The sequence below is a fragment of the Calliopsis andreniformis genome, chromosome 10 (genome assembly GCF_051401765.1).
Source record: "Calliopsis andreniformis isolate RMS-2024a chromosome 10, iyCalAndr_principal, whole genome shotgun sequence".
NCBI classification, from domain to species: Eukaryota; Metazoa; Arthropoda; class Insecta; order Hymenoptera; family Andrenidae; genus Calliopsis; species Calliopsis andreniformis.
Window position 1 is genome coordinate 14,762,221 of NC_135071.1, and position 26,752 is coordinate 14,788,972.

The 26,752-nt window shown below is 44.7% G+C and overlaps 1 protein-coding gene and 1 long non-coding RNA gene across 6 annotated transcripts; one reads left to right on the plus strand and one right to left on the minus strand.

Annotated features, from left to right (window-relative positions):
- Window positions 1-1,742: 1,742 nt before the first annotated feature.
- Window positions 1,743-22,636, minus strand: LOC143185323 (uncharacterized). 4 transcript variants are annotated; one of them, XM_076388265.1, is made up of 3 exons: window positions 22,502-22,636; window positions 2,885-3,231; window positions 1,743-2,824 (listed from the first exon to the last, which is right to left on the minus strand). In XM_076388265.1, the coding sequence occupies exons 2-3, from the start codon at window positions 3,209-3,211 to the stop codon at window positions 1,883-1,885; spliced, it is 1,269 nt and encodes a 422-aa protein (XP_076244380.1). In that variant the 5' UTR covers window positions 3,212-3,231; window positions 22,502-22,636; the 3' UTR covers window positions 1,743-1,882. The 4 variants fall into 4 exon arrangements, with proteins under 4 accessions (XP_076244380.1, XP_076244376.1, XP_076244377.1 ...); XM_076388261.1 differs by having other exon boundaries at window positions 1,743-3,231; XM_076388262.1 differs by lacking the exon at window positions 22,502-22,636 and adding an exon at window positions 11,635-11,717 and having other exon boundaries at window positions 1,743-3,231.
- Window positions 3,477-4,580, plus strand: LOC143185324 (uncharacterized). Of its 2 annotated transcripts, none has more exons than XR_013002893.1 (2): window positions 3,477-3,675; window positions 3,732-4,580. It is a non-coding gene; the product is annotated as an uncharacterized LOC143185324 (long non-coding RNA). The 2 variants fall into 2 exon arrangements; XR_013002892.1 differs by having other exon boundaries at window positions 3,747-4,580.
- Window positions 22,637-26,752: the final 4,116 nt, after the last annotated feature.

Here is a 26,752-nt window from a genome sequence, read left to right on the forward strand (position 1 = left end):
TTTTCAAAAGAAGTCCCTTCGATTCGCGCGATAGATTGCTTTCTCTCTCTCTCTCTCTCTCTCTCTCTCTTCTTCTCAGCTTCATCCTTCCGTCACGAGAACAACGATCGACGAAAAGGACGTCCACATCCTTCTTCGCGTATGACACAGAAGCGTTTACGCATACACACGCACAGGCAAAGACCGTTCCGACTCTGATTCTCTCACACGATATCGAAAAATACATTGATTTGAAAAAAATATATATGTATGTATATATACGTATATATAATATGTATATTTTCCTTGTATATGTGCACTATGTATACAATTACGTACACCTATAGGCTCGCTTAATACTCTGGATACCGCGCGTTTCAAGTATCCCACAGATTTTCACGGATCATTTTCCCGACCAAGAGGAGAACAGCTATCAAACGCGCTTTGGTGCCTCATTCGTCGATATGTCGAAGGCGTCTCGAAGCACCAGCAAACCCGAAATGTACACACATCCGTCTCGCTTCTACATACAATATGTACACACGCGGTCACGATTAATCGCTAATAGCAAAAGTATAAAAAAACGAAGGGGATAGACAGGGACGCGAGGGAGAACGAGATATAACGATTCGGGGGGACGCCAGAGGTGCTTTTTCCTCGTCGATCGATGCTCTCAGGGCAATCTGTGTTGTGTCACAGATCGACTCAGGGATTCGATTTTGCAGGAACACCGACCGACAGAAAAATCGGCAAATAAACTGGAATCGAAGCCAGGCGTGCGCACACTGACAAGCACTTGGCTCTAGAGGAGACTTCCCCGCCACGATGATGGAGAAACTCTGACGAACAATAAGAAAAGGTGTTATTGCTTTGCTCGATAATGACATGGGGATTACTCGCGAAAGATAAACTGGCGGTAGTGAAATAGCCGGTTGCGCGACCAACCATCAATCGGGAGGTAAACTCGCGTACCGAGAGGAGCTGGAGGCTCCGTGAATCCGAAGATCTTCGAAGTTTCCTTTCCCTCAGGCTCCCTTCTCTTCGAACAACTTGATAAATAACACGATCGTCCGAAGATCTTCGAACTCACGCCTCGGCGTGAATCGAATCGATCGAGTCTCGAAACTTTGAATCGTTGCGCAGATGTCCAGCGTACAATAGCCAAAATAAAAACGATCGACTCGATTAGCTGCTATGCACGACTGCCTGAATTAACAAACGATCTCGCTAGTGACGATAATGGTAATAGTATCAACGAAATAGCCTAAGAAAGTCTTACAGCGTTAAGTTACTTACGTCCTAGTCGCATCTTATCACTAAATCATCGTTACAGCGTGGACAGTGTAAACCCAACTTCGGCGCAGGGCATCCGAAAACATCCGATAGTCGATACGACCGCTCCGACAGTTGACCGACTGACTTAACAGCAGCTTTTCTCACGATAAAATCTACATATCGACTCCTGTCATACGTTTCACGCGTCTGGTCGATCTACCTTACTCAATATAAAAAAAAAAACCTCATGTACGACTCGTTCCACTCGACATTAGATACCGAAGAGCACGGTACATCCAATACTGCAAAGTCGGTAGCAATCGCTTCAGAAGATATTCTGCACGCTCCTCATCAAGCTCTGTCCTAGAATCCGTACAAAATCGCGTTGACTACTAAATGTTCTACTACCAACTACCATCACACTTGAAAACGTTCGCGCGAGTCAGCGTCAGAAGATTCGCCTGATCTCTCCGCGCCGATACCAGGAATCACCCGCTGCCGTCGCGTCCAACGTAGCTCGAGGATCTTTGGATCTCCACGAGGATCACAAAGAGGGCCGCGCGCGGCGAGAGGAGGAGGTTCTTCGCGCGTCCATTCGTCAGCCACGAAGAAGCAAGCTGCCTCCGCCTCAAGGCCCGCTGACACCGCCGTTCGCTGGCAATGGGTGTCCCGTCACTAGACTGTCCGCTGGCTTCCCAAGGCGGAGTATCGACTGTAGGGAGGCGACCTCGGAGGCGAGACGGTCCAGCCTAGACTTCACCTCCCTCTCGCTTTCAGGAACAGTAGACACTGTGGGTCCGGTCCATTCGGCGCCCAGGGAGATGCCAGAGTCACGTTCGTCGCTGGATCCTTCGTTGTCCCAGGGCGGCGATGCCCTTGGTCCTGGCTCCTGCTTGATGCCCTGGAGCGCCAACAGCGCGCTGGCGGCGTCTTTGTCGCCGATACGCGACTTGTGCCTCAGTTTGTGAGGTAAACTGTTGTTAGCTGGGTTCTGCGAGCTGACCACCATCTGAGGGCCCTCGTCGCCGCTTCCAGAGGACAGTTCGAAAGGAGACTGAGCGCGGCGGCCGCGGGACAGGTTCAGGGCACTCGTCGTGTCCAGGTGCATCGCTGGATGCGGGTAGGGATACTGGAAACTCTCCGTCTCGGGGTAAGCCGTCGTTTCTGGCACGTACAGCTGAGCAGGGGACCTAGGCGATCTGGCCCCGCTGACTGGCTGATGGATCACTGACGTGTGCACAGGACTGGGCGTCCTGGCGTACAGGAGTGCAGCAGAGGCTGGAAGTTTCGCCCTCTTCACGCTGATCGGAGGATCAGCGGGTAGAGCTGCGAGCACATGTTCAGGGCTGATCATGGACTCTCCGCAGATGCCGAATTTGTCCCGTATCGCCTCGAGCTGCGCCTTCAGGATGTGGTTCTCCTTGCTGAGCTCCATGACTCGCTGCTCGAGCACCATGTCGTTGAAGCGCCTCTTCTCCCGGGACCGCTTGGCAGCCTCGTTGTTGCGCCTCCTGCGGTCCCAATAGCTGTCGTCCTTCTTGTTGTCTGGGATGAACTCTCGTTGCTTGCGCTGAGAAAATAGCTCTTTTCTGATGTCGAAGTTCGGGGGGAAATTTTCAGGGTGTGTCACCTGTTGGGCGTCGTGGTGGTGGTGCTGCTGCTGCTGCTGCGCCTGCTGTTGTTGCTGTTGGTGGTGGTGGTGGTGGTGCTGGGGTTGCTGCTGCTGCAGAGGCGGCGGTTGCTGGGGCTGGTGCTGGTGCTGTTGCTGGATCGACGGTGGTCCAGCGTGGTGCGCTGGGTGCGTCAGCGGAGGCAACGGCCCGTGAGCGTCGTGACCTCCGTGCCCACCGTGACCAGCGTGCGCCATGGTGTGGGTGGCTGGCATGTTGCTGTTCAGACACGCGGTCTCACCATTGATTGGCGATCCACTCTGACGGGCGACAAGTTCTGCCACCATAATTTGTCTTCTTAGTACATCTGAAAGCAAACGAAAGCTGCAATTAGCGGAGGAGCTAAGAAGTAACGATTTATAATAACTTACGTACGACTTTGAATCAACAAGGGACACAGATTAATTCGATGGAATTAACATGACCGTATATTATCTTTCTGGCTCGAATATCAGAGCGGTTCTCGAGTCAACAGACGGAATGAGTTTATTAACAGCGCTGACGAATACACAGCAGAGTGTGTGCCAAACGATTACGGAGGAGACTGGTGACATGTCAAGCTAGTCACGCGCGACGCGAATAGACTGGACTAGAAGCGTATTTACATTAATGATTGTTTGTTTCAGATGATTGTGCAGTTTCGAGGTGATCACGTCGTGGCGCGTAGTCACCTTTTATTCGTAAATGAGAATTGACATCACGCGCCAAAAATGGTAAATACGACACGCGGAAGTGGTGGCCCGTTTTGGAAGTAAGGTTCTTACACAATCTGCAAGCGGAACGTTTATTAATCCAAAAGTGACACAGTGAAGTATGTTCTAGGAAACTCATTTGCTACGCTAGCCACGAATCAAATGCAGTCCTTGTACGATAGCAGTCACGCGACAATCGACTGACCATTAACAAAAGAAGGCCGCGACGATACGGAATCAGGAAGAAAAAGAATAATCCCGTAGAGGTTTCTGCAGATAGCTGACCTCCTCAATTGTCCTTTTCCGACGAGCTCGATTACGCAGCGTTTCGAATTACGTTCCACATCGATCACCTGACGTACCGTACTGAATCCAAACTAGATTATTAACACTCGCTATGAGTCGATGCAATCATTCCTACCCAGTGACACGACGAGCAATAATTATAACATGGCCCATCTTTCAACTGTAATCAAATCATCGCGGTGTAACCCGATGACGCATTCCTACGAAGACTGTGCGTCACGTCTGATACTACGTCAAACGCTTGCAACGATAATTGCAAATTCCTGGAACGTTTGTTCGTTCACCTTGTTAATTATCCGCATCCCAAGTGCAAACAATAAAACGTGACTTATTATGTTATCTCTAATCCGGGTAGAGTCCTTTTTTTCAATCTAGCACAGAGAGCAATCGTGTCAGTAAGAATTAGAGGGCTTGGTTTATCGTGAACAAATAATCCATTCCCTACTGTTGGTCACAGTTTATCTATCTGTGCTATCTCGCTGCAGGAATTCTTATCGGCGAGAGTAAATATTAAAAGCAAAGAAAAAGCAGTCGTCAAGCATGGTCACGCGTCCACTCAAGGTGCACGTTGTATATCAAGATTCCATTCGTATTCGTCGCGCATGCCGCAGATCATTGCCTTAATGCAGTGTTTGCGCGACGAACGTGTCAACTCGACTACCAATGCCGCCTGTGCATATTTCGAAGGCTTTGGGACGATCCTGTTTGCGTGGGCAGGACGTTGGGGGATGTGCTTAACAGGGAGAGTCCCCAAGCTTTCGTAACCGTTATACGCGAGAGTGACAGCGACGGGCAAAGGTGAAGAATTCCGAGAGATCGAAAGACGTGCTCGCACTGCCAATAATACTCGGGCCCAACAGCGAGAGAAGTCGCAAAATAGCCTTGGGTAAGGTCGTGCTCCTCAAGGTTGGAGGAGTCGGTGAACCCAACACTGATCGTTGCCAATGGAAACGTTAGACCCTTGTTAAACTGTCTGTTCAACTAGACGTAATTTATGTTCAGAAGAGTACAATATTCTTCGCCCTCAGTGATAGAAAATTAAATAAAATCAGAGTGAAGCTTGTATCCCCATTTGAAATGATTCAAACTGTGGTGATTTGCGCGCGCATACTACTTAAGTCAAAGTAACCTATGAAATTAATATTCGAGATAAGGGTATATGAGGTTATACTTGGTTATTTCTCTAGGAAATATTCCTATTCCCTTATTTTATCAAATAAAAGAATAGATCTAAGATAAACACGCGTTATTTTTATTTTATTAAATCTCGAGAGGTGACGTATAACTCTGGAGTTGATTTCGGTGGTGCAAGGAAGAGTTCACTTTTTCTGCCTCATTATGACCGCCAAGCCGCGTGACAATTACAGTGACAGGATGATACAATGACGCGAAGAACGAGAGCTTGGGGCACGCGGCACAATTATGTAAGTACTCGTGCAAACACGTTTCCGTAAATCGGTTATGCATTCGCGGGTTATGATTGATTCTCGTTACGTGCGCTAATTGGTCGCGATAAATGATAACGCTCGATTTAACAACTACGTCGTGATTTGACGAAGGGAAAAAAGATCGCGCATTTCCTGCGATAACTCGCAGATCCACGGAACTATCATGCTCGATACGATTTAATCGCTAATCGTAATTCGAGCAATTAGAAATTATTTGTTCTTAGCCTGGCTCTTTAGAAAAACTGCGCGAGCACGATTCGATGCACGAGTCCAAGTTACGTAAGAAAGCACGTGTGTTTTTAGAAAACGCGCCACGTGCTGCATCGCCACTATCTGCCCCGCTCTGACATTATGAAAATATTTGTTTATTCAACTGCTGGCATTTGTAATGCAAAAATGTCGAATCGCGTAACGCTGAATAGGAAACGCGAGACGAGGCTCGTTCCTCGAACGATAGCAGTAAATGGGAGCACGTATTACTTTTTTTTTCCATCGGAGATTTATACTACGTGTTTCTTAAGTTAATTTGGGGTCTGAAATAGGGGAAATAATTATTTTTTCGAGAAAGTAGCGATAATTTTTTATGTTGCTCAAGTGGCGCCGCTCTGTGAGTCTCTGCGCAGGTTTTCTAGAATCGTACGCGCAACTTCGAGAATCGCAGGCAAAGTTCGAGAATCGAAAGCGCGGTTGATCTCGAGGTGCATCTTTTCTAATGGTAGCGTCTTCGCGAGAAGTTTGTTAAAAATATCAGAAAAAGTGATTCAACTCGCGAAAATTTAATCGAATTGTGTATATTTCTGTCCCGTGATAGTGTGTGTGTAAAATTTGTGCACTGTCATAGGTATGTGTGGAGCAAAGTATGAAATAAGTGGAAAGGAATAAAGACGCCAAGCAACGCCTTCGCTAGGGCTCTATAAATGGGTACGTATCATCATGTTTTTCCGAATTATTCATGTTTCCTGTCTAAATTCGTAGAAATTTGCTGAAGAGAGTGACTATTTTTTCGAATTTGTCAACTTGCCATATACTAATAATGCGTCGCAAATACACATATACTCGACACACACAGAGACGTACTTAAACAATATAGAATTCATTTTTTCTAAAGTATTTCAAATAGATTGATTACTCGAATATTTCGAAAAAGATATTCACTCTTTTCGAGTTTAATCTTGATAAGTAAATACTGAGTACAATGCTCCCACTGTATATTAGATGTAAAATGGAGATCCATTACTCAGCGTACATACTTTAGCTTCAATTTCTTAGCATCTAAAATCTGTCTCTCTAAAGTTCTACTAGCAGAATTGTTCTACTAATAATTCATTCCAGGTTATGAAAAATAACCTATATTGCAAAGTACATAATATCTCTCAAGAATTTCATTAATACTTCTCCTAATTTGATCTGATCAGTATTAACTAGAAATCACACTCACCCATATGCAACTTCAGATCTATATATCTCCCTATTCATGATCTCAATATTAATAACAAACATCTCATTAACCATTCTTTAGAGATCTCTTTAGAAATTACACTCGTCAACTACCCACTTCTCCCACGTTTCGCTACTATATGTATTATACAATCCCTTCATAAGCAATCAGCATTCCCAGTAACGAAAATTCTGTACCCTTTCTTGCCAATTCTTCCCTTATTCGTGAAGAGTGCTTGTATATACACATCACGGAATTTCCCCGCGTGCAAACGACAGCAACATGTACAATGCATTCAGGGTATCGAACCTCTGCGACTCTCGAAAGAGGGAACAAGAGACAGAGAAGAGACCGAAAGATCTCGCTCGTGAATTAAACCGCTGAAGCACGCGGTCCGAGGCTTACATAAGAAGTCTCGTTGCGCCGTGTCCTCACGCGCGTTTCCACGTCCACGTGTTACACGCGCGTCAGACCGTATATACCACGGAAGCCATTTGGGTAAATAACGTCGACGCACAACGTGGGTCTCCTCTAATCACGTACGCGTTCTGCCCGAGCAACGTGCCTCCGCGGCCTCGCGATTATTCGTTGGTTTACGATGACCCCTCGTGTCCTTCCCTCCATCGATTCTGTATCCCGTGCCTCGAATTATCTTCGGGGTGGCCACGTCACTGTCAAGCGGGAACCTGTTTCATTGGCCATTTCGCAGTACGCGATCACCTGCGTCGATAATTCGCCGCGTTTTTGACACTGCTAGAAATACTGTTGCGAGTTTAGAATTTGTCAGTGGATCTGACTGGCTACGCAGAAAAATACAGAGATGGCACACAGGCAATTCCTCTTATTGACCGAATTGGTCACGCCACAGACGACTGTAGTATGTACTAGCTATGTCCTCTAGAAATAGTGGTGTAAAACTTCTACAAGACGAATCTTCTGTTAAGATTCGAGTTATAGAGATTCAACTATACTATTCGTGTCCCTTTAGAAATCCCCTGTAATGCATTAGAGGCAATGCTTTCCAGGGGACTTTTCTAGACACGTATAGTACTAGAGTCGGCTGTAGTAACACTTATTACTACTACTTGCAGCGAACTGTACTCTTCTTGCCCCTGTGTCGTCTCGCTGACAACTTCTGAGTACTCGACAGTACCTACAATTGCAGTTTTCCTGTTTATCATTAGCCACCTTTAGCGACTGGCCACTAGAGGGCAGCGGGGGGATTGATTGTAGGGGACCTGTTATCTGTTACAGTTTCTCTCTGTCGTGTGTCTTCGGTCTCAGGTTATTCGAGAAAGAGGGGAGTTGGGAAAGACAGGGTTTCGAAGGCGGCTAATGCGCCGTTAATTCGCCGTAGCGATCAGGACGCGAAATTGAGCAATCACCTGGAATTTCAGTCGCGAGTTACACGAGCTCTCGCGTGACTCATGTCGCCGCGCTGTGGCCTATCGATCCGATGATTTTTGTCGGGGTAGAAAACGCGCCCACGCGAAATTTCTATCGTCAATCAACGTTCTCTGTCTTACAGTCTTACGTGTGACGTTAATTTCGAGCTCGATGGTAGAGTTCAGGAAAATTCATGAGTTAGAATTAGGCTGACCCTGGGAAATCCAATGAGAGTAAAAAATACTGGCAAACTCTTGAACAACTTAGTTCTGTTTTTCGTCTCTTTTCTTAAAATAAATCTGCTTGTGTATGTCTATGATAATTTATTTGAATTTTTAGACTGATTTATTTTTGAAATTGGTTACTCTTTTTTATAGTCAGAGTTACTCTTGAACATTTCAATAGTCTGGAGTTTAAGTTCCTAGGTTCCAATAGAACTGGAAATATCACGTTTCTGTCGATATAGTTTCTTCCATTGTGTTACAGATTGCCTTGTCCAACGAATGGATCATCTGGGGTTATTCTTGGTGAGTCGTATTTAGCTATATCACGTTCCTTCGACTTCTCCGAATTTTAATCACTTTTTCAGAATACACTTTGTGACATCAATAATTGTTTCTGTGTCAATATTCTCATGTCCATTTTCTTTGGAAATTAGAATTAATCTTGAAACTCCCAGTCAACTTGAGATTCTTAATATTATTATCGCAAGGCGATCGATTGACTCTCCCTCACGATTAATCATCACGTTTTCCTCGTTAACAAAATATTTCCAATTCTGTTACAGGTCACCTGGATCACGGATTCTCCCCCTGCGCAAGAAGGCACCGGATGGAGTTGCTGACTACGCGTCCCGGTGAGTCATATTTAGCCATTATACACGTTTCTTTACGCGTGCATGGTGCGTCGAGTCACTGGCAGCGTGTATGCATATATGTACATAATACATATCGCACATGTTCTTCAAAAGTGACATAACTCAAAAAACGTGATTTTTTAACTACAGCTATAAATCAGTTTAGTAAATGCACCTCTATTTATTATAGAAAGTTCATTAGTTAAAGATCAAAATTATAGAATTTATTCAAAGAACTCTTCAAATATAATTTCTTGGACTTGTGTCACTTTTTTCATACGTGCACACACTCACGTAGCATGTAGCGAGATGTTATGCTGCATCATCTATTACAAGAACAGTACACCTACGTGGCCAGTGACAAATTTAAAAAACTCGAGACTATTTGTGTGAGATGAGTAAATAAGGAACCATTTCACCGAGTCTGAGGCTCATTTCCGAATTTACCATAGTACTGTGAATACGTACCACAGTACATGTAATAATCCTAATGATACAGTTTCTTGCAAAGTCTGAGATCTATTCTTAATAAACTTCAAGACGAGGGATCATTTCTCGAGGGAACTCCACCTTTTCCTTCACTCTATAACAGAGAGAAGAAATCGCTAAACCCCGCGAAATTCGAATATCATGAGGGCTGAGTCGATCGAACCGATCGTAAACGTTCGCAACAATTAGTTAGAATCTAACGGTTGGATGGCAACAGACCGCGGGAATTCGTTCCACATAAAACCATCGGGTATAATTTTGCAACGTTAACAGGTTTCCTCGAACGATCGATAAAAATGTCGAGAGCGGAGCGCGCGCGGCGAGAAAAGCGGTAATTATAAACGCGAGTAACCTGCGAGTGACGAAACCCGCGCTCGGTTGCGCAAAAGCTTCAGTACGCGAAGATCGTATCGGGGATCGCGGCGCGTATAGCTTTCAGTTTCGTGTCCCGGGGTCAATATTTCTCCATGGGGATAATAATAGCGGACCCTTGGCTGGCGAGCGCGTCACGCACACACGAAATAATTACGTGACGTTGGGCAAGCGTTGGAATTGATCCGGACGGAGTGCGTTGCGTTCAACACCTCCTTCCCCACGTTCCTGCCGTGATCTTGCGTCCGCGGAACGGTAACACATCGCCACGCTGCCTATATAGCACAGAGACGCCTTAAAAACGTCCTAAGGACATCTAGTAAAGTCCTGAAAACGTCTAAAAGACGTCTCTGAGACGTCCGATATAATTGGTAATACTTCAGCCCAAAGCTTTGGAAGATATCCTGTATCTACACCTACAGTTGCAACATGCACAGTAATGCAACGCGCAGGTGTTCCAAAAATGAATTCTACTAAGAATGAACCGTATTCCTCAACCTATTCCCCGAACTCTAAAGTACTTCCCCGCGTTCATCCAAACCAGACACATTCATAGTTCTAAGAGACACTCTGAATATTGCATATACCTGGAAGAGATCCCGTCTCCACGAACAGTCTGACGCAATCGACGCGCTAAACCTCTAACCGAAGCAACCGTGCGCAGCACAACGAATATTCCCCACCAGTCGACGCAATCGTTAGATAATCTACATACATCCCTCGAAGTTCACTGCTCCTCTCCTCTCGAGTTGCACCATCACCGCGCGATCCTCGCGATTCGAACGATCGCGGCGCGCGACCGGCGAATCGCGTGGCGAGCGCCGCGCGTGCGCGACCCTCGCAACGTGGCCGTCGCGCACACGTGTCGCGCAGCCGGGAGGATCACGTTTCGCGATCGGCCACGCGTTATCCGCTCGCGTGCCGGCGAAAATAATGCAGCGAAGAGTGTCGTTCCTCTTCGATCGCGAATCGCAATTAGAATCGACCAGCGCGCGTCACGTGCGCCGAGGGGCTCGATGGCGCGCGTGTCGCTCGGTTGCGCAACGTGACACTAGCCCAGTGACTCGTGACGCAACTCGCAACGCGACACGCAACACCCTCCCCTCTAGCCTACGCTAGAGCTTTTCACGCTGTGCCGCGCATCGGGCCAGAATCCGTGCAGCGAATTCGTTACGATCGCGGAAACGACTCGCGTCATCAGATGCGATTATTCCTCGGGAAATCCGCGAATACGATTCCCCTTCTACTATTCAACTATGGAAAAGGATAGTAACTACAGAAATATGTGAAATTTAGTTCTTTGCATCTTTGGATAATTTTCAACATTTTATGCCTTGTAGCGGAAAATTGTAGTGCACTATTTTTAGAAGATAGTGCTTCTCTCCACAGTTGCAGATAATATTAACATATGTGGGTGACAATTTTTACACGATTGTGAATACCGATGTTACACAATTATGAATGACAGTAGAGCATAAATTAAGTAGTATACAGGATTTTAGCGATAGTGAACGAGGAAAAACACTTTAAAATAATTATGAAAATGAATCGAGCACAATTTCCTTTAAAGGTGGAGTCACTGCCAAAGTGATAGAATTTTTAGCGAAATCAAGGTGGCAATCGATGTATTAACCCTTAATAGACACACTTCATTTCTACGTCTTCAAACCTCAGGCTAAATCTATAAAACTTCTGAAACACTTATCGAAGTCTCTTAACGTACCATCGCTACTCGAGTCAAATGTCTCAAAGATTAATTACCAAAAAGCAAACTTCTCTTGAAAAACACTCAATAGTGAAACTTCACTGCAGATAAACTTGGACCCAGTGCGCTCACGGAGGGTTAATATACGTACTCGTGGTTCGCGCGCGCGCGATGACTTGGAACGGTCGATGAATGATCCTACGACGCAGTTGCATAATTTCCTGTTTCTTTCTGCTGTCGCGTCCCGTTTCGCGCATTCGATTTTCTATTTCTGATCGTTACACAAGAGCCCTCGATGGGTGGGGGGACGAGAGGGGAGTGGTAGTTCTAACGGTGTAACTACGAGTGCACGCCGATAACGTTATAAATAGAATCATCAATTGGCCCCGCACGATCCAGCTAGGCACGTGTTTTTCGAGGAGAATTTTCATCGTCGCCGTCGACTTATCGTCCCGACCCTATCTTCGCTGCCTTACTGATCAGAGGACGGCTGGGGTGGGGGCGTGTTACGTGGCGGTTGTGATCACGGTTAGCTGACTAATTCCTACAAAGTGCCGGGGAAAAGATTATGCGAGGCGTAGACACGGGTTTCGTTGTCACGCGTGCACGTGTTAGATGGCCGCGGAGTTGCGCAATGCTGGCAGGTCGCGCACGTGGCCGTCGACATCGGTCTCGTTTCCTATTCGACATGTTCTCTCGCTGTTTTTTCCTTTCCCGACACAATTTTTCCCTTCCTTATCGCTGCTCTGTTTCCTCGATTTCCCCGAACGCTGAGACTTCATTTCACTTTTTAATCAGCTTTATTTCCTTCTTTTCTTTTTTTCAATTTGAGATCGAGCGCTCGTTCCATCGTGTTTGCTAGGGGAGATTAAGCTGCGGTTACAGTGTGTGCGTTTCATGATGAACTGATGTTCTGAGGAATATGTCAGAACTGTTTATCGTATGAGCGACACGAGTGCAGACATATTCGTCAGGAAACACATATACTGTAACCACAGTCTTAATATAGACGCATAGGACCGACAATTTTGTCGATTTTACTAAAGACAGATTACAGACTGAACAATCCTTTTTGTGTCTAATGGATCAGAAGAAAATCAATATATAAAATTCTATCCTTCACCTTCAATTTTCTTTCGTAATATTCTCACCTTCGCTGCCGATCTGAAACGGGTAACTATCCCAAACTGCCAACCACAGAGCTTCCATTAAGCGACCATAGACCCCTCACGCGATGGTGCGTGATCGGTTACTTGTAAAAAATCCTCATCACGCATTATCGCGTAAGTCGTCGAAAAAGGTGAAGGGGTTAAGTCTCTAATCAACCTTTAGTTAGACCGACGAATTTGTCGAAATTGAATGAAATTGCCTAGACTTACGCAATCTTACTTTCTGTCCCGTTTCTCTCGCGAGGAAGATTTTCCCCAGCTCCGAAATTTAAGAGATCCCCTCCGCCATTTAAAACGCGATCGCGTGGCTAATAATCGCGATATACGCGCTAGCGAAGCGTAAATTCCGCGTGACGACGAGGCGATTCCCGTTGACCCGACGCCAAGCCGACCATTTGTTTGCTTTTCGGGGAACGCGCCGAGAGTTCGAGTCAAATTTATTCCTCCGCGATATTTCAGGGTGTCGCCGGCTGGATTACTCTTCGCCGAAGCTGTTGCACGCGGCGAGTCGCGAATCATCGCCGCGTTCGATGTAAATCCCGCGCATCTGGCTCTCGAGGGGAAAAGACGATCGCGATGACTCAACAAGTTGATCCCATTACGAGGGATGCGTGATTTAGATGATGCAGAGGGTGATTTCAAAGTTCGGCCCAGTCAAAACAAGAGCACGAGGTGATGGAAAGGGGCAGTTGGGGATCTTCGTGGCATGGTTTGATTTTTAATAGAACTGCTGTTTCTTGGAGCATCGAGATTTGTTAATGAATTTTGAGGCGTCGAGCTATGGTATAATAGAGAAAATTAAGCAATAGGAGTACAGTATTTTATATAGCAAGTTTATAATGAATAAATTCTGTGGTACTCAAACATCAAAGTTCTCCACCACCAGCCCCATTAGAATGTCTCAACGACCCCTTAAACATTGCCCTTTCAACGAACCCAAACTTCATCAGTCTCGCAACCTCCCTCGTTTCTGACTCCCTTTGCACCCTCAAAATCCCTGCTCAGAAAAGGAACAGGATCCTCCTGAGGGGTTAAACGCGTTATCGACACCCTCGAGTTCCAAGGCACGCGTTGTTCGTCGCGTCTTTCTTCTCTCTGCTCGAAATTGTATCAACTCTGCCGCGTGACGCTGGATTATGTAACGACAAAAGCACGTCTCTTCGTGTATACGAACCGCTAACACTGCTCCCTTCCCCGATCTCCTCTCGTTTCGAGTGGTCCCCTGGCCCACCACTCCCTCTTATCAGCATCTTGAGGACACAACCGTTATCCGTCCCATTAGCCTGGAACCGGCCACGCGAGTACCCGAATTCCTCGTGCTCAGCCTGACGTGTCGATAATCTCTCGTAGGCCACGATCATCCTCTCGGGGTGCCGTGGTTCAACTTCTTTCATATCATTACGCAACGATCCACTCGCGAATTCTCTTCATTCACTGCTGCTTATCTCTTGACGAATCTCCTTGAACCAGCACTTTACAAGCTATCTAACTCTATCGAGTATTCTAGGAGTTCCTCAGTTCTGCTTCCTCTCTTCTCTTCCCTATTTTCTCTGATCTTCGTGGAGGGAAGATGGAGGGAGATCGAGGAAGATCACGTGTAATTCGTCGCGAGACGTCTTCAGTAGTTGCACGAATTAAAGAGGGTGGTAGGCCAAATAAGAACTACGAGACTTCAGTAACACAATACAGTAAGACATACGTTATTTCCTCCCCCATCTACCGATTTGCCCTGCTACCTATGTATACCCAAGGAGGGAATTCGTACGGCAACCCTGATGATCAGTAATAGGAATCTGGCGCGTTTGAGAGACAGAAGGGCAGGGAACGGTCCAAAAATGCTTGCACAGAAGGCTCGCGGCTCTGAAATAGTTTCTCGTCGGAGTACGTCGAACTTTAAGTACAGTATACATTAAGGCACGCGCACAATGCCAGCGACTCGGTCGATACATAACCGCGCGGTGGCCGTGGCGCGCGTTACAATTGCGGTCAGCGTTCACGTAACAGCGTCCGCTGATACCGTTATCGTACCGACACCAGGCGTCCCGAACCGGTCTCCGATTTCGTTTCCCGCTCATTATGCAATTGCTCCCGCGATAAGGCGACCGTCGCCCCGAAAAACAACACACGTCGCGACGCTACGCTGGAACACATTGTCCGCGCCCCGCATGGAAAAGAATGTTAAGAGGTTAGGACACCGACGCGTTCGAAAATTACTCGTATATTAAAACATCAGGAAAAGAGGAAACATTTGATTGATATAAGTCTCTGTGGGTTAATTTTGTTTTAAATTCTATTTATCTGGGCTTTTAATGGCATCACTTTGAGTGGCTTTTTTTAAGATGGCTGTGTAATAACAGCTGAGTCATATGATACAGTTTTTTGATCGATTTAGTGATTCTATCGAATCAATAATAAAGTGTTCACATGATGCTGTATTTTTATTGAAAATTTCGTGTTTCATGTGTTTTCTTGATTTGGTGAAATTATTGAATTAGAATTTCTTTTTGATTCTGGACGATGAGTCTCGTTCGATGTGGAATCTCATTAAGCAAATTTCTTCTGAGGAACGAAAATAGATGGGCACGATCCATCGAGATGGTTTTGGGAAGTGGGGTATGATGTAAGAGCCTTGATGTGGTGGGATTTTCTAACGGTTTGGGAGAGAGCTGACCTCGTATATACAGGGTGGGGCATTTCAACGAGATCGATTAAATGAGTGGGAGGGTTCGATGGCTTGGTTATGCTTATTGGAAGCTTCTTTTGAGGACGTGTGATCATTTTTAATTCTCCATACTTGATGGTATTTTAACTATTTCATGCATGAAATTCATCGTGAATACAATTCAGATATTTTTATGAAAAAAATAAATATCTTCAAAAACTTGTAAAATACTAAAAGGGTTAATTTTCAAAAGAAAATTCTGTCTTCTAATATTCTATATTAATAATTAATTAAATGTGTTACTATACCATTAAGTAACAATGATTACGTAAAACTGTTACGTAATGTTCACACTTAACATGTGTTATTTAAACATTGGCGTATGTAGAATAAATATAGCGGTAGGAAATAAGAATGATATAATTCAGAACATGAAGGGTTAAATCACACACCCGGTACGTGGCGTGACGTAAGGGACCTCGAGGAATTATACAATGCTGAGATAAGCGGTTGAAGGAACGCAAAGTAGGCGGAAACAGACAGCAAATTTGGGTAACGGTGTTGATGATCATTGAATGGCACGCGTGACGAATTAATCCAGCGATAATTGCTACGTGAATACGAGAAATAAAATTCAGTCAGAATTCGTTTCAATTAGTTTAACTCGTAGACTAATTTACTTTACTCGTATCTTTGAATATTAGTATTAAATTATTCTGTTCTCGTTTCAAATTTTTTAATAAAGACACTTGAAAAATGGCCACAGAAACCAGAGTCATCCAATCCATTCGTCTAATTGTATAGAAACAAAGTAGTCGTGACTATCAACGAAACCTTCTAAAGCAGTATAATTTAATGAGAATTAAAAGCAGTGCTCAGGGTAGCTCGCAATTACGCAACAAGGCGCGAAACACGTGAATGTGTCGGAAGAAATCAAGCTGACCCGTAACATTGTGCAACGAGAGACTCCTTTCCACCACTTCTAGGTCACTTCATATACTTACTCCCCATTCTTCAATATTTCTCCGCGCTTTGAGCATTGGTCTCTATTACGTACATGGATAAACTGAAAGTCACATTACTCACTCTGTTACTCTATAGCTACATTTTGCGTCACTAATTTCTGTTACACAAACACGCAATACAGTCGCTCGTCACGTGTACTCCGAGCTCATCACGTGTGTGCTGATATCAGGAAAAAACCGCGCAGAATTTGAATTCTTTATTCCCAACCTCGTCATCTCACATTTCCCATTTTTCAATCACAAAACTATCTACTCTCATTTCCTTCTCTAAAAATCCACTCTTAAGCCTGATAAGATAATACTCTCAAGAATTATTTTCAAGAATACCTCTCTCCTACTTCACAACCTCATTGTTACTAATCACGAGATTACATAAAAAAGGAAACCCTGTACCTGACACTCTGAAATCTCCCTTCTCTCTCAATCACCTTCCCGTGACCCTGACCCATGCCCTCAAACACAAATACATTCACAGAATTCCTCGAACGCACGTGCTGATGGATTCCCTCGTCATCTGTCTCCCGCGAAGAGGCTCTCAGCAGCCATAGGCGAGGTGCACATCGAAAAAAAAAAATACTGAACAGCATCGCGGCAGACAATGGCAAAGTACAAGGAGTAAACAGAGACTTGCCGTGGTCGCGATTCGCTTATCAGGATTCTCACGAGTTCCACGCGAGCTTCGCGTGTTGCCTGCTCGCGTTTGTCGCCCGTCGACACGTGACCTGAGGTAACGTGTCGTGCTCGCGCGAATACGCCTCGTCCCGAGTCGGCTGTGCGCGTTACGTAACGAACACGTGGAAGATAGCGCGAGGGGCAAGGGAGAGGAGAGGATACGCGTTCCTCTCGAATAGGAGAGCGACCTAGTGGTAGCGATGGCAACTGAAACGTCTCGAATCGCCTCGAATTCGTTCGAACTTCCTTCGAAGCTTACGATTAGAGCTAAAAATGTCGAGCTTTGATAAAAGCCTTGAATTTTGAATTTTTACAGGTCTTGACTCTTGGAAGTTTTAGGGTCTTGAAAGTCTTGATAGTTCTCAAATTTTTGAGGGACTTGAAAAGTGGGTAATAATTCAATTTTGAAGTTCGATAGGTCTCAAGTCTTGAATCTTAAAAGATCATAGAAGCCTTGGTGTCTTAAAAATCTTAGTAACTAATTTTTAGAAATTCAATAGCTCTCGAGACTTGGATACTAACTCAATATTTGAACACATTTGAAAAATTCGACTCATCCTCCAAGTCTCAAGAGCCTCAGTCTTCCAGTCACGTTCAAAGCGATTGAAATCTCCACCGAGAGAATTCCCTAAAAAATGTCCCCTTGCTTCGAGGTTGAAACTCGAATTCCGTACTCCCATCACTACCAAGTGGGCGTTCCTAGTGATAAACAATGCGCGAAATACCGTCTCGAGAAAATAATAACGCGTTGCGTGTGATGCAACCGCAGTCGAGCGGTTGCATGCATACGTAGAGAGCTCTGGTGCATGCTCGCTAGTTCGCTGGTCTAGCGCCTCTTGTCCTAGCCTCCCTCCCCACCGCCACGTGACTCCTACACGTGCACGCTCTGTCTTACGCGAGACCGTTCACCTTCGTTGCATAATACTCACGCGAAAAGGTCATCGCGAACAACGGAGCCTGATATTTCCTAATATGATTGATAAACGACTCGATCACGCCAAACGGCGAATGACTTGCAGAGAACCGTCTCACGGCGGTGCACCTCGACCTGTTTCGCGATACTTTTCCGTGGTCGGGAAAATTTCTGTGGCTCTGAGGTGGGGCGTGAGTCACGCTCTGGAAACATTTGGGTTTATGACTTCATTGGACATTACTGTTAGAGCTAGAGTTGAAGTAACAGTGTGATTTTTTATGTTGATACGGTTTGCTGTTTAAAAGTGTTGCGTCGTCGCTCAGTGAATGAGTGAGAATGAAGAATAGATGAATGGTGTTATCTCTGTGAATTATGTGGCTTTTCAGAGACTTGTTATTTTGGAGAATCGATAGAAATAGAGAAATTGAAATGGGTCCATGTGTGACTCATGTCGTTTTCCCTAGAATCTGTTTTTTGCACAGTAGTTTCTCCTTTATAGTGTTCATATTGTTTTTATCTTCCTGTGATAGATATATCTTATTGCGATGAATCAACCAGTGTCCTTTTAATGGATTTTCTAACATAATAATCGAGATACTCATCGCCTAGGATTGCCTTCAAAATGATTCATTACTGATTAAGTTCAGTGTAACAGTATAAGCTTCAGGGATTAAAGAAAACAATAGAACATGAAACTTCCGCTCACATTAGAACCTATATTAAGTACCTGATTCAAGTCGAAAAAAATATTTACACGATGCATTAACTCCTCCAAAAAAATAATCACTCTCTTATCTTCACAATTACATCATTTACTAAATAAAATATTATCAAAACTCAGTTTTAATCGCTCAGTTGAATCTACTTCTCTCCATTGTGCCTGTTAATTCATAATCTAAAACTTTCCTCACTCATCGCTCGACAAAAATTTCGACAAATTTTTATGAACAACTCGATGACGCAATGATTCACTAGCTGCTCAGTTATATTATAACTGCGACTCTCGTGCTACGTAGGCACATGTGTAATAGTCGTGTAATAGTCATGTAATAGTCACTCGCGTTTCCACAGAACGCAGATAACGCTAATCCTAATTGATGCGACGTGAAACAATCTAGATATCGACCTGCGAGATAACGGGTGCACAATGCACATGTCACGTGAAAATCCGCGGGATCGACTTCGACCGATATCCCTGCTGATACGTCGCGATTACGCTGCAACGTTTTATCGCCTGGTTACGTCTGATGCTACGTCCTTACGATTTTTCTAGAAAAATCTGCGATTTTTTACCTGGGATACATGAATATTTAAGCGAAAGAAGCGGATTGTTTTTCTGGGTGCAGTTTTAATGAAGTTTTAGTGTCTTACGAAGGGCTTTGAATGGAAAATGAATAGCAGGCTGTGGATATATTTTTTAAACAGTGATATCAATTTTTATATGTAGGGTTTTTAGTTTGGATCTCTTGCACATGTTATTTTATTCGCAATAATTAGATTTTTAAAATATACTTCGATACGTGATTGTGGGTTCCCAATATTTAATTATTAATCAGCAATCTTTTTCATTTGATTAGGAGCATTAGAAAGTTTGTCAAGATACCTAGTGCTAGCAAGACTATAGTTTTGCATATAATGCGCATGTTTATTGCTTTTTCATTCAAATTTCCCATAACTGCATAAATATCTGCAGTTTAGCTCTACCGTGTGGGTATTTTTCCATCATTTTTCACGTTCACTGTTGCAATGCTGCAGCCGATATAAAAATTCGTCATTTAATTGGTGTTTTCATAATACAATATGTATATTATGTATACTTTTTCTCGTAATTAGCTAAGCGTTTTTCTAGGATGTACGTACACTCTATTTCTCTTCTCCCCAGAGCTCAAACATTCGCTATAAATAGGCGATAAAACTAAGTAACCCATTACGCAACAACTGATAGCTACAGTTAAACGCTAGAACCACTCTCGCAAACCTAAACCTATTGCTACAAGTGGAAATTTCTATTCCTTGCTTCATTCTTACTTACAGATGCCTATAATCATAAGAATAAATCTAGTTGCAACATTAGAGCACGTTTCTGACCATTCAGATACTGCTACTACTTAAATAAAATTTCAATAACAAGAACACACTATTCCAAAATCTGATGAAAGTCCTTTATAAAGAATTGTTACTTTTCCTTGAAAGTTGACTAATTAAACTGCTCCAAAACTGAACAAATGATACCATATACATATACTAATAACTTATCTCCCCTTTAATTACCCCCAAATGCAAGTGCATGAAGAAAGGGTCCACTAAATTAACCTCGAACTTGGCTCTCGAACCCAAGCCAGAGCCTCAGCGTCTCACACGTGCGTGCCCTTCGCCCGCGAAGCTTGCACGCACGCTTTACGCTACGAGCGAGGCTGAGAATTCTGCAAATTAGGCCGTGGCCCAGTTCGAGCCACGATAGAGAGAAGGTGGCGGCGACGCTGGCGAGAGGAGAGTGGGATCGATCGTGGATGGGGGATACACGGCAGAGTGTAGAACACGAGCGTCGTGGTAGAAACAAAAGGTGGGGGACGCGATCCCGTCGAAAACCGAGGATCGCCCGTCGATCGAGTCTTCCTCGAAGCAGCCACGTGGGGACGCGCGATCTAATCTCGCCCTCTCGTCCAGCTATTTGTTCCCCATCGACCCTAGTTATCTATCTCGCTGGGAAAAACATCTACCGTGCCCTCTCCCCGCTGCCACGGAATTCGCTCGAGAAACGCGATCTTTCGTACTCGGAGAGATAAGGATCGGAGTCCTCGCCCTCGTCACGAATGACGCAATCACGTTGCTCACGCGTTGCACGAGACTTTCGTAAGCGGCCTGGTCGATTTACGGAACTCGCTCGACTCCTTGAATCACTCTGACGAGGTACAAATACGCGAGGTATTAATCGCTCTTGGAAGCTTCTGTAGCTTCATTTTAGGAGCCATTAGCGATTAAATGAGAGATTAGATATCTGCCGTGAGAGTTGCAAGCGTTGGAAAGTTTGAAGTATGAATTCTGAGCGTTGAAAGGTTTCAGACGACTTGGGAATATTTCGAATCTCTTTGCTTCTTCGAAGATCCAATAAGAGTGAGATTCGAAGTGCTCTGGTCCCATCACTTGTCAAGAGGCAAGTCTCATCGAGTAGAGCTCGCTTAATGTATCACCCACATGCTGCAGAAATATCCACTCAAAATCTTACTGTTTTTAAATTAATAACATACAAAGAGTAATTCTTGCACTAGATTGCATTTATTGTTCCACTTTCTAGAAAATTGTAATGTTCGACTTACATCACTGATGCAACCTCCGAAGTCTCTACTCGTTAAGTTCATTGCCATCACTAGCAACTCACGAAGTTAACACCTTCCTGAAGTCACTTGAAGCTTCCTCACAACTATCTCCTACCATTCCCCTAACATAATATTATACTCCAAAGAGTCACTAGAGCCATCAACGAGCTCATATCACGTAAACACTGTCTACATCACAAGGATTACCGAATCGCATATATCCTCGCTCGCCGATCGATCTTTTTCCTCATTCCGCCCGATGGCCGATGATCCGTGATTCAGACCGACGATAACGCGATAAGATACACGAAATCCTCCGCGACGAAAACAATGAGGAGTTTATTGCGCCCTCGAGCGCGCCAACTGCGCTTGCTAGACATTGCGTCACCCGAACGTCTCTCTCCAAGGTCAGAGTCTGTCGACCGTTGATTCAGGGTCGCCTGATACACCCGCGCGGGCCACCTGGGTGATCGAAAACGAAAATCCGCCGCGAACACCCGACGTTCACTCGAAAATACGCGGCTGGAGCACCGCGACTCATGTAAGCGCTTTAATAGTCGTTTTGGTTCAAAGTCCTGGCGCGTGACCAGCACTAACTAGCTCAGATAACGGTCTGCTCTACGAATTATTACAAGGCCGCCAGTCGTAATCGCGCGAACGTTGGTTTCCGTTCCGAGGGAAAAAATAAAATTATTCGTGTTCCGTGAGAAGTCTCCTGAGAGTCACGTCCTGTAATGCCTTCGAGAGGACTTCTTATGCGACAGGAGCACGCAGGATTTTATTCGAGTTTCTTCAGAAGTCTAGTGGAAAGCATCGTGTCTGGTGTTTTCCAGAGGACTTCTTATGGAACAGGAGTACACAGGATTTTATTCGAGTTTCTTGAGAAGTCTACTGAAAAGCATTACCTTGACTGCTTTCCAGAGGACTCCTCGTGGAACAGGAATACTCAGTACTTTATTCGCGTTTCTCGCGAAGTCTACAGAAAAGCACAGCCCCTGTTGCTTTCCAGAGTACTTCTCACGGGACAGGAACACCGAGCTCCTAAACTTCTGACAAAGTGTCGAAGATCGCGCAGAGTGTCCAAGGGTGAATCTTCCCGAAAGGAGCAAGAACGAAAGGCTACTCACCAATTTTGAAAGATTCTGTCGGGCAAGGCCGTAGTACGGAGCAGCGATCCACTTTGGCTCGTCGAGTGTTGCCGCTGGTAGACGGTGCGACGCACTCGTCGACTGGCGAACACGACACAGAGTTCTGTTCAGGTGGTCACTGACAGTATATCCCGTTCGTCGAACCGACGTGACGGCGCTGGCCGTCGCAGCGTGCTCGCGACTGTCTTCTCAGCAGGAATAATCCAGAGCAGGTAAACCACGAGGTCGGGCCGCGGTGTCACACTGACGGGGTTCAAAAAATCCGATGGGAACAGCCGTCGAGAAATAGCGATCGACGATCGAGCCGCGTCCTCGGCGGGAGGCGAAAGAAAGAAGGCACAGATTCGATACGTTCGAACTACCGCGGGAATCACTATGCGTCTCGAAGGGGCGAGCGAGGGACTCCTCTCTCTCCTTCGAACCGGTGAACTTGAACTGCGTGGCAGGTGACAGACACAGGGAGTGCGTGTCGACCCTGTACGATCCGACGAGCAGATAGAGAAAACAAGTATCCGCGCAAGGGAGGCGCGCGCGTCCGCTCGCTACGGTGTCCGCCTGCAAACTGACTGCACGCTGCGCGAGACTCGCGACTGCCGTCTTGGCCCCAATGTCGTCTGGCTTCGAGTTTGATGCGAGAAGGCTGACGACGCGCGTACCGCGGCTGTGTGCGCGCCTGTCCGTGCCCCGTACGTGATCGGTGTCTGCCGCCGCCTTCGATCGTGCTGGTAACGAGGATCGCGTGGAGGGGGGCGCCCGCGCGCCGGGGGGAAGTTTATGCTCGGTTTATGTGCACTCCCCACCATCGCGTCACCGACAGCCCGTTCTGCGTCAGAGTCGACACCAGCCCTCTCCCGCCCCGACGCCATCCCCACCAGGACGCTAGGTGCACCGCGTCAGATCTTTCGGCCCCGAGCCACGCAGCCTTCGCCGTACGCGCGATTAGATTGCGTCGCGACGCGGCGCTGAGCGCCTCGGGCCGACAGCTTCTGGTGGGAACTAGAGGGGGTTTTCGTTTGTTTTTATTCGGCTCTTCTCTGGGGTTAAGGGCTGTTGCCTGCTCGACAGTATAGCATATGAGCCATGATAGATCGATTTCGAAGGATTTATGTTGTATGTAGTTTGAATGTAGGTGGGTCCACCTAGCAGAAACGACGTTGTGCTCTTGCTGTGCTCGTGCTATGCTGTTGTAGCTGGTGGACGTATCTATATTTCAATTATGTTGTAATTTGTGTATGTTGATGTCGGTTGGGCGGTTCATGTGTATGCTGTTAAGTGGGCGATAGACTTAATTGTTGGTGGATTATGTCTGTTGGAAGGCGAAATGGATTGAGTTGCCATGTTTTTGGTTTTGAGATGTTGGCGTTTGGGACTTACGCACAGGAGAGATATTTTGGGGTTGAGTGTTTGTCTTCGTTGCTTGTAATTTGGGAAAATAAAGCTGAATGTATGGTCGAGATTATGATACGAGATTGTGTTGAAATATCGCTCGTGTGCATTGGTTCTTTAAGTTTGTGATTTCAAGAGTATCTGATGGACTTGTGTCTTGAACTTTATTTTTAATTAATTTAAAGTGACAAAATTTTAATAATCCCCTTTCTTCCTTCTGCATCTATGAATTTTGTTACACCCTTGTTTTACCCTTATTTTCTTATTTTTAGTGAACAATTCTTTCAATGCCCTTTCTCTTTTCTCTAAACTCTAAAATATTAATTCTATATTTTAGATCTCGATTCAGACCTTAAATCGTATTTTTAAAAAATGTGATATAGATAACTTTGCCTTACAGCGACATATATTATATCTTCGCCGCAAAAGTAAGACAACTAAAAAAAATATATATTTTATATTAAACTGCTTTATGGTCGTAATATGTAGACCACGTTCCTTGAGTTGCGTCACTTTTGTAACGAAGATGCAATATGGGATCATTGTTGAGTAATACAATTGTTGAGTATATATGTCAGTAATTAGGAAACTGGTCTAAATTAAAAATATAAAGAAGTTGAATCTATCATTTATTTGATGCTGCATCAATTTGCATCACAAAATAAGTATTAAATTTGATTTTCTTAGATTTCTTACCCAGAACACTTTCATAATTGCCGGCACATATAATTAGAAGAAAGAAGCTTCTAGTCAGAGAATGTTAATTCATTTGTTAATGGTTTATATTTGTATTATTAAGAGTAGGAGGTGATTAAAAAGTTATAGCAATTCTGCAAGGGAAAGTGTGACTGTTTTTATCTCCACAGAAGTGAGATCGAAATAAAATAAATAGTAAATACATAGTAAATATGAATTTCAAGTTCTCCATTCAAACGATTTTCTGCACGCGATTTCCGAAAAAATCCAATACCCAATCAGGCTTGATTAAACATTTCACTGAATAGAAATTTCGTATCTATACCTCTACAGCGAACTAACTGCCTCGTCCAAGGGTCACCCGTACTAAAACATAATTCTCTACCATAATTTACGATGCAGCAGAAATACAATGAAACGAAACAGTAGAGCACTGTGCGTATAACACTTGGCCCTCCGCCCAGAGACGCCTCGATCCCCTGAATTCAATGCAACATTACAGAAGTAGAGGTAACAGACGAGATTTATCGATTCGAAGACTCGGTTTGGCAAATGCATCCTCGAGTCCCCTGCACCTTCTTATATTTCTTCCTGTCGCCTTGAAGGCAACGTCCACTAACCCAGAAGGCAATTGTTACACAGGGCGTTATATTCAACAACTTCTTCTCTTGAAAACATCTGCGAACGCCTTTAATTATTATCATTAATCTAAACACGCATCATCCAATACTCTTTAAGTTTGTCTAATGAAAATTTATTCTATCTCTTTCCATTTAAAAGCCATAGCTTGACCCACTTGCACTAAACACCCTGTATAAGCTGCCTGCGATAGTAACAATAGTATTTTGCAAATATCTCAGAAATTAAAATCGTTCGAAAATTTCTTCAAATGAAAAAGTTGTTTAAAATAATGCCCTTTATAATATATTCCTCGCGATATTAAAAAATCATGAAAATCGGAGGTGGAGTCTTTATTACAGACAATTACCCAATTAGCTGATAGGATTACGAGCGACTTCTTCGTTCGCGGAAAACAAAGAGCTCGTCGCGACACTTGGAGTCGGTCGCTAGGACCCTCCGCCTCCTGCTTCCACCTCCGTTCGCCGCACACCGAATGCCAGACAACGAGGGCATCAGCCCCCATGAATCACCCGCCGGTCACCTTCACTTTTTATGCAAGTTCCTTCTCACCAGGCCTCGCCCGTCCAACGAATCCTCGCCTGGAGGGGATCGATACAGAAATTTGTACTGCATTAGACTGGAGACCCGACACAGGCGAAGAAAAAGCACGCGTCTCTAACGAGCTCCTCACGATCCTGCTGATTCATTTTCTAACGAGCCTCGAACGTTTTTCTAAGCTCGAAGAGGATCTAGCTAGTACAGTTTCCAGTTGGTACGGCCTGTGCTCGCTAACGAGTTTATAGCGAGGGACATGTACCTTTTTTTTTTTAATATCCGCCTAATTGCCCCTCTTCGATCTCTTTACGCAGCGGCACTAGGGAATAGCCACTATTTCGCTGGGAGGGACATGTACTTAAGGTCAATCTAGGTATGTTCATGGTACCCCATTTTATGTACAGCTTCATCTATAGTATTGGTGACCTTGCATGCTTTGGGAAGTAAGGATGACTCTGCTCTGGGAATAATTTCAAGCTGTAGCTGCGAGATTAGAACATATGAGGTAGGAAACAGTTTTTATGAAATTTGTGGTTTTATGTGGTATGGTAGGGGAAGTTGAAATTTAAAATTACTGTGGTTATAAGCGTAGGGTTTTCTTGATATGAACTCATTGCTATGGTTCTTAAATTATCTTTGGGATTATCGTCTCTATTTTTTCTGTATATCGATTTTTTGAAGATACACGTGAGTTGTGAATCACGTTGTTAGATGTTATTTGAATTCAAAAATATGTGTCTCAAACTTTGCGATTCATTCTTCGAGACTATAAGGAGTGACAACTACAAACGATACGTAAGGTAAATGTCCCAATACTCGAACGCTCAAGATGCCAAATGTCTCAATAGGTGGACAGCCAGAAAATACATATCTCGAAATTTGAAGCGCGTCCTAATAAATGCGTTTCGGCGATCTGATTTGCATAGATCGCATATGCATAATGATCGGGCGACGCGCGCCTATGGCTGGGCG